At 43.5% G+C, this 8,449-nt stretch overlaps 1 protein-coding gene across 2 annotated transcripts in view; it reads left to right on the top strand.

Annotated features, from left to right (window-relative positions):
• Positions 1-797: 797 nt before the first annotated feature.
• LOC119389575 (neprilysin-1) overlaps positions 798-8,449 on the top strand; it is a 144,938-nt gene continuing 137,286 nt past the window's right edge. For both annotated transcript variants that reach the window (XM_049414480.1, XM_037656903.2), the window contains exons 1-3: positions 798-946; positions 5,620-5,680; positions 7,210-7,269. In XM_049414480.1, coding sequence (XP_049270437.1) covers positions 884-946; positions 5,620-5,680; positions 7,210-7,269 — 184 coding nt within the window. In that variant the 5' untranslated portion in view covers positions 798-883. The remainder of the gene's footprint in view (positions 947-5,619; positions 5,681-7,209; positions 7,270-8,449) is intronic.

Below are 8,449 nucleotides of genomic sequence, written 5' to 3'. Positions count from 1 at the left end.
TGCTGAGATATTGATTTTGTGCCGCTTCAGGAGACGAACTACCAAGCTAGAGTACTGGAGCTGAGTATTATTAGGTACGCTTTTCCCATCATTAATGTATCTAGTTTTGGCGATGACAGAAGTTAGCGCAGTACAGTTCACTTTTAGCGGGTTAAGACGACAAAGTAATAGTGCACGTCTTTTTTCAAAAAATGATGAAAAAAAAACGCCTCCAGAAGTGTTATTCATTTACTTAATCAGGGAACGCGCTGTCATATTGCTTTGATCTCTCACTCTCAAAACGCCCATGAGATTGTGTGCAAGTCATCATCATGAAGTGCTCGGCTCCAGCGACCAGTATAGGTTGCAAAACATACGATTTGGATATGCCCTTCAACGTAGAAGGAATATTTCCCGCGAAAAATGATATCCTTTGTTTAGTGCCTAACCAAATACACAGTTGCCTCTCTGTCATCTCTCCTGGAAGCAACCGAACAGTAACTATTTCCTCTGAAATGAAATCGCGAGGAGCATACAATTCGTCGAAACCTCGCGTTATGTGTATCGAGTTTCAACTTTTTGTGGCTGACACAGCCAGCTGAACGCACAGTGAAAGGTCTCTGGTAAAGGGATAATCATAGCGTCAAAGGTTTCGCAAGCAAACGAAAAGGACGCTGTCTACGGCAGAGCTGACGTATGATAGCACAAACCTTAATTAATGAAAATCTTACGATGTGTCGTTAAACGTGGCTGACACCCAGAGGGTGAAAAAGCATTCGCTGGACGATGTTTATACGGTGCCCTTTCTTAGGGCTAAAGGTCTGAAAGAATATTGTTTGCTGAGACACGATAATATAACTCACTCTTCATCAAGTTGCCTGAACGCTGCTCGTATATCGATACTATGCTTCTTCTTCAGGCGACGAAGTACCATACTGGCGTATTGCACTGGAGTGTTATTATAAAGGTACGCTTTTCTGATGACTAACTAATCTACCTAGTTTTGGTGACGACTGAGAAGGTTAGCGCAGTGCAGTTCCTTTTTAACATGTTGAGAGTAAAAAGTGAAGTTGGGGCCAGAGCTATGTCGCTAAGCCGAGGACGAAGGACACAATGACGAAGACAGCCGCTCCTCTTAGTCCATCTCTTAGTCCGTTGTCCTTAGCCTAGCGCTATAGCCATCGCCACTAGTTATAAAGCAGCATAATGTCTGATTATTCACACACACACAGTACACGCCTCAATGGAATGCCGGTATGTGCGATTCCAGCATTATACGTGATAATACACGAGAAAGCCAAAATTTCTCTTAATTGGATCCATTTTACCGCGATAGCGTTAAAGAGCTTGTTTCGCAGAAGTTCCAGTGTCGGTGTCGGCGTCGTTCGTTGTGAGCGAAAGATCAGCGGTGTTTGTCAGCGAAAAATTGTGAAAGATGCAAATAAAATAATTATAAGAAATCTCAGTCTCGATTGAGAATCGAACCTAGGCCTTCTGCGGGACAGGCAGGTGTTCCACCATAGAGCTACGCCACTGCTTGAAACTGCTTCGGAAAAAAGACACTATGTGAATGTCATGTAGCGGAAGGAGTCTCCTTAACACATGTAATATTGCGTGGCAGAAGCGTAGAATCGCGCCAGGCGTCAAAACATGTGAATTGCGCAACGAGTGGGTGTTTTATAGGCGCACCCATTACAAAGCACTGTGACATATTTAATCATCATCATCAGAAAAAGCATCAACAAAGTGAGCAGCTGCGTAAGTTCGCGTGTTGCCTTACGGACGCGTAGTGGGCCCCTTCGCTGATGCGCAGAAGGAAGAATTATGGCGTAGTGGGCACTTCGCAACTGTATTTGCAATACGCATTCTAGGATAGTTTGAAACGGCCAATGTTACGCGCACAGGCGTTCGTTTCCTTGCGACACAGTTGAGGTGTCCACCGAAAACCGAAGCTAGACTAGCAGTTGAGAAGATAATGAGCACGGGGCCCAATTACGCTATCACGTTCTGCTTTTGAAGGCGAACCTCAAGCGTCCTCCAAGTTTTTACCTTGGCCGGAGTTGTGTGCATTATTTACAGAAATGTTCCCCGACTGAACGGTATTCCGTCGGACCTACGACGTATCATACGCTGATAGATTTTGCACGTCGTGTACTGCGTTTGCTTCGTATTATGTTGTAGTCCATACTGTACAGAGGCGAGTGTTACCCGAATGAGGTGCAAGCGTTTCTTGAAATCATCGAACTTGTCATCGTCTTTGCATAACATTGGCCGCACTCAAGACCTGAATTCAACCAGAGCAACTTGGCATCTTCGGAACTTTGTCACATCAAAATTACGCCACCGACTCATAGTACGGACTTAGTATGGTGGGCAAATCTTCTCGCAGATTTAAACTTCAATGCAGGCTTTACAGTCTTGTGTGTTTTTTTTAATCGCTTTGTCTCCGAATGCGTTGTTATTCGCACTGCGTCGAACCAGCTAGGCCACAGACCATATTCAGAGGAAAGCATGCTCGGACCGTGGCACCTGGCGTCACAGGCCGGGAAAGCGACGCGGGCATTGGTAATGCTTGTAAAATATACTGGGCTGAGCGATCGATTGTAGGCATGTTATGGAAAGGCGCACACGTTTCATTTTGACAGCGCCTCCCTTCCTCCTCTTCCTATCATTCAATCCGTTAATTCGCTTCGCTCCGAGTAGGGTAGCAAACCGGAAGCGCGTCTGGTTGACAACCCTGCCTTTCCTTTCTTTCTTCGTTCACACTTCATTTGTAATCCTTATCATTGCATGCGCTAAAAAGCAGAAGTAACGAGCGAAATTAATTTTTCATATTTTGCACTAGCATGCATGTCACTTAAACACAGGTTTAGCGACATTAAGTTATTGTGAGCTAGTCAATGCTTTGACGTTGAGAACTCGGACTGCTGGTTGACGCACGTACATTCGTGAATTTCAAGTTGAAAGCATCAAGATGTTTTTCCTCTAAGTCGCGTTGTTTGTTTTAGAAGCAAATATGAATAGACCGCTACCATTCTCCGGGTTTCAGACGTTTCAAATGAATAAAACTCGATTTTAAACAATGCCTTGGCGGTCCATTTCTTAGTTTTAGATTCGTCAAAATGCGCCCTTTTTAAGTGCGAAGCATTTCTTAGCGAATCTTTGGCACTTTGAGCGTTTCTATCTACGTATCTATCTATCTATCTATCTAGCCGCCTACGTCTGGGCGCTCTCATGGTCGCCTCCTTAACCCAGTGTAGACCAAAATTGGCATGGGAGGGTAAGAGGATTTGACTAATATGATTGTCGGGTCATGACATGAATAATGTGAAAATCATGTCGCGTACGTCATCAAACCCTTTCCACTAGACACGTGTGGCACATACCCGTTTGCCACGGGCCGCGGTGTACGGGTATGCGCCACAGGTGATTGACAGTTTATATCTACCCAGGAACGGCGAGCACAGACATTGGTAACTTAAATGCGAGAGCGTTAAGAAAAACCAACATCGGCAGCGTTGACTTGCCGAATGGAAATAATGAAAATTAGGATCCCAGCAGGAATCGAACCCAAGCATTCTGCGTGGCAATCAGGTATTCTACCACTGAGCCACGCCAGGTCTATAAACTGGTTTGGAAAAACAACCTACGCAGGCGTAATATCGGTGCAACGTCTGTTGTGGTTGTGGTGCTGGCTATCTAATTTTGCAAGAAAGCAATGAGCACTACATGATACTCCTACGATACAGGCGTCATATCTGATTAACGTCTGTGGTTCCAGTGTTGGCTGCGCTTTTATAGCAGTCTAATAAACATTACATTAGTGTTCTTATGGTTCAGCAAGCTATATTGAAGGATTGCTCGACCCCGGAGGAATACATTAAAGAAAGTTACATATGATATCCGCATCACCGCACCGTAAAGTGCACTTCGTCCGCCAGAATGACGCAGTGTCCTCTTCATTTCTTACGAGGCTGGGCGATGGCCTCATGCTGACCGAGGATGATGCCAGATTGGTTGGCAGCCGCTTTGTAGACTAGGCTACGTAGGGCACATACGCCCAGGTAGTTTACGAATACGACAAGCACCATCCACTGATGTTGGTCTACGTAGCACTATCTAGGCCTACCAGCCTCGACGGCCTATACCTCGCCAACGCGAAGTGTGGCTTCAGGTTCCGACATGTCGCCGGCTCTATCGACTCACAATTTGTCGACGAAATGACCGAGGCATCCACGAATTCCAACAGCTGTTCTATACCACATTCTTCACTACACATGAACCCCTCGTCACCGCGATCACGACCGGATCCTATAACAAGTCATGACCTGCTGCTGGTGCTCACTGATCACGGTGATGATGACCTTGTTCAAGAACTGTCAGGAACTTCTTCCACACATGCACACGGGTTCGTGAAACGTGCGTGCGTTCTCCATTATAAGGGACAAGTACAAGCACTACATATCAACTTACCGCTTGTGGTGTTGGTAAAACCCACGTTGCCGTTGGCAGCGTTACCCAACCGTAAACAACTGGTATGTATAACACATACGCGGCTCTTCGACGTATATGTGTGGCAAGGGCGTAGCCAGAAATATTTTTCGGGGGGGGGTTCAACCATACTTTATGTATGTTCGTGCGTGCGTTTGTATGTGTGCGTGTATATATACGCAAGCAAAACTGAAAAATTTCGGGGGGGATTTGAACCCCCCCCAACCCCCCCCTTGGCTACGCCCCTGATGTGTGGGTATAAAAGTTATACAAATCTTTAGCGTCATTTTGTGACGTGTCGCTCAGTAAAAAAAAGTACGCCGCAGTCACCTTCCCGCCACATTCTTCGCATAACATCGACTCCCACGGTACATGGGATCTGCCGATTTTCTTACCTTTACTTTCATCAAAAACAATCTTGAACTGCCTCGCTGAGCTCAGGCATTATGGCCATATTTCTTCGGCCTTTAACTGTCTGAATACCTAGTAAACAATTTATTGACCCTTCTAACAATGATTTAATTATATCGCAAAGGCGTCGATGTGAGGCATTAGGTGAGAGGCGTGCATAAGTAGAGCTAGTGCGAGTTATATGACTGCGGGCAGGAATATTTTCATTATTATCAAGTTTCCCTTAAGTGAAGCAACACGTGCTTTGTGCCAAATAACTAGCAATTTACAGCATTTTTTTATCAGCTAACTGAATATTCGTGTCTTGATACCAAAGGTGCACCAAATAGGCCAATGGCAAATTATATTCTAATTTCCTGTGTAGTTTATCGGCTCCACCAGCCACCTAAAGAGGGCTAATGGCGCTATTTACCTCAGACAACTGCATAACTAATGCTTCTCTCTCTCTCTCGAAAAAAAAAGAAAAAACGCGCTGAATGTCCTTTTTGTTTAGGATATAAATAAATATTCCTTTTCAATCGACAATTACACGTACACAACGAGGCATACACGGAACAATTTCACATATGTTTGCTGCACTTAACGAACTATACGAGTCCTTCCTTTAAATGCCAACAAAACGTTTCTTGATGAATTAATAAATTACCCGTCTACAGACAGTCGCTTATTTCCACGATAGATTGCGCTTAAGACATAACGTAAGTTGCAAGATTCTAATGCGGCTTGTATCTGTTACAGAGCATAATGTTTAGCCCGGTCACCATCGGAATATTGTGGACTATAATAGGCACGACAGTTTGTAAGAAGCTTCATTTCTTTTTCATTGCATGATTTTTTGACTGCCCAGCGCAGGGCGTATTTCATCAAGACAGGTCTATTTGAAATAAGAAGAACACAGAGCGTGGCATTCGCGATGTATAGCGGCGCCCCTGTGGACGATCGCAGAAGGCTGAGCCAAGCCGCATGGGCTCGGTGAAGAAGTTGAAGAGGCAAGGCACGGCGGCTTGGGAGGGAGCGCAACGTTGAATCGCCCTTAGCTTCTTTATTACATGGTGATTCAGTGAAATTATGACAGATTCTTTGCCCTAGTAGCCTAACAGCTTAAACAATAATAATAAGAAGTAAAACGTTTGAGGGGCACCTTAAAACTGCTAGCGAAACCAGTTTACTTCCAAGAGAACGCTTCCCATAGTAACTAAAGTTCAGCATGTGACAATTCCACATACCATGAGGGTGTGACCAAATACTGGCGTAAATATGACTAGATGAATACCAAGCTTGTCACATGTCCGAAACAGTTGTCGTTTTAAAAAAAGCAGACGAGGAGCACCACTGTCGTGCCCTAAATGCCTCCAGTCCCGCATGCAGGTCATGTATCAGCACAGGTTTTTGCTTGCTTGCTCTTGCTTGAACAGCAGTCTTCCAAACATAGGTTTGAAGCGCGTGTTCCACGCCACTGTACCACACGTTGTAGTAGGGAGTATCTATGCTACACTGAATCTGACATTAACATTTAGCGTGGAGCGCACAACAATCAAACGAAGAAAGTGCTTCCTGGCGGGTTTCTAGCGCTACCTTGTTAAGGGTGCGGTGCCTACCTTACTTTTATAAGAGTGCCGTCTCTAATCTTCCGGAATTTGTTCAGAACGTGCAATGATTACTCCTACGTCGCTATTTAATGCCCTTAGTAAAGTGCGTAGTATTCTGAGTCATTTGCCTTGCTTACGAACGCACCAAGATACTGCTCTCTGCTTTCCCATGGTCGGGTTCCTATAGTAGACTTGACACTCGATTTAACGAAGTGATGATAACAGGTTAGAAGTTGCGAGAATGACAACTGAAGCGGAACAAATTGATGATTTCTTCAACGCCTGCATCAGCAAACCTTCATTGTCTTTAGGTAACAAAGAATTGTATAATTGAATTGCATTTTTTTTTTAGGTGTAAGTGTTCGTTATTGACCTGCCTGAACGATCTATACATGTCTTTTAGTTGGGTAGGGCCTTTACTCTTATCTTTTGTCTCGTTTTATGATTGTTGGCATTTTTTTCTGACTTTGGGGTGTTCAGGTGGCTTTTGTGCAAGACAGCTGTTTTGTGCAAAAGGCATGTTGATCTACAAGGTGAAGGAAATAAACCTATTATTAATATTATTATTATAGTAGCGCTGTGTCTACGTTCCTTCTTTTGTCCTTTGGCTCTTCGTAGTTAACTCCATCAGAAATTAAGGTTTAGCATTGCATGTTTTGGCAGCAGAAGTCCTGTTGCGTGAAGTGCAATGTACATACATGTCTGATGCAAAGTTCATGGGGTATTCGCTGTTTTTCAGGCGACGAAACAGCGAATACTAATAATACCATCTGCAATGACGAGGAATGCAAGAAACTTGGTAAATTGATTTTCTGGCTTTCTTAGTGGGTTACTGAACTATTCAACAACTGACTATAATATGTTATGACTGGCCCGTGAGGTTGCGGCTACGGTTAGTGCCTCCTTATGGAGCGGAAACACCTCCTTCACGTATGCTTAATAATAATTTCATCTAGGTATACCGTATATTACTGGTTGTGCCGAACACACCGGAGCTCACTTGAATTTCGCTTTTCATGTAGCCTTACAATGCAACAGATTTTCGTCAGAGACGACGCTGTTCCACGGCTTCGTTCTCTGTTGAGAGAAGACATGCACTGAGGAAGCGAGAAGGTTTAGTAATAAACGTGGTTCTATTTTCATGAAAAGTATTTACAATCTAATGAGAATGGTTACGTGCGTAATACCTTGCGCAAGGTAAAAAAAAAATGAAAGAAATCTGGTAGAGCCCACGCACTGTGGGAATTCATGTAATACGAAGCATTCAACGAGGAGCTGCATATACCTGATTGTTTGCTTTTGATACAAATTGAGGCATTCATGTTATGAAATGTAGTTCAATATCGCATGTTTATCAAGCCTGCGTGCATGTACTACATATATTCAGGTATATACAGGGTGATTCTTTTAGAACTTACCTATTTCGTTGGGCTGTAGTTCTGTTGCAAATTATCCGATTTTAATGCGGTTTACGGCAAAACATTCAAGAAGGATGACCTGTCCTGTTTTTTGACGTGTAACGCTGAAAAAACAAGAATAAGTAAGAAACGTCAAACTGTTCTGACTTTAACAGTATGCAGTCCCTCTTTTATGCAATTTCGCCAAATATCGTGGTTTTCATTTATTTTTCCCCCGATGCAGATGATAAAACGGGACTGGTAATTAAATTATTATGGTTCCTGAATCTCTTGCCTCAAACCCCATTAAAATCGGATGATTTGTAGCAAAAGTGCAGCCCAATGAAAAGGTCAGTTCTAAAAGAATCACCCTGCATACCAACGAAACATATATTTTGGTATATATACCATACGACCTGTCCATTATGTTTTTCGTGCCATGCCAATTTTGGTATGTATCAAGTGAATAAAACGGCCGCAAGAGCACTAAGATCGCGTGATATAAATCATGTAGTTCATGACATGCAATTTTTAATACATTCTTGAGTTCTAATGCTCGTGTGATAGTAATAGGCGATGTTA

This window comes from Rhipicephalus sanguineus, chromosome 4 (genome assembly GCF_013339695.2).
Source record: "Rhipicephalus sanguineus isolate Rsan-2018 chromosome 4, BIME_Rsan_1.4, whole genome shotgun sequence".
NCBI lineage: Eukaryota > Metazoa > Arthropoda > Arachnida > Ixodida > Ixodidae > Rhipicephalus > Rhipicephalus sanguineus.
The sequence above is the reverse complement of the archived record's forward strand: the minus strand, read 5'-3'. Positions and strand labels throughout refer to the sequence as shown.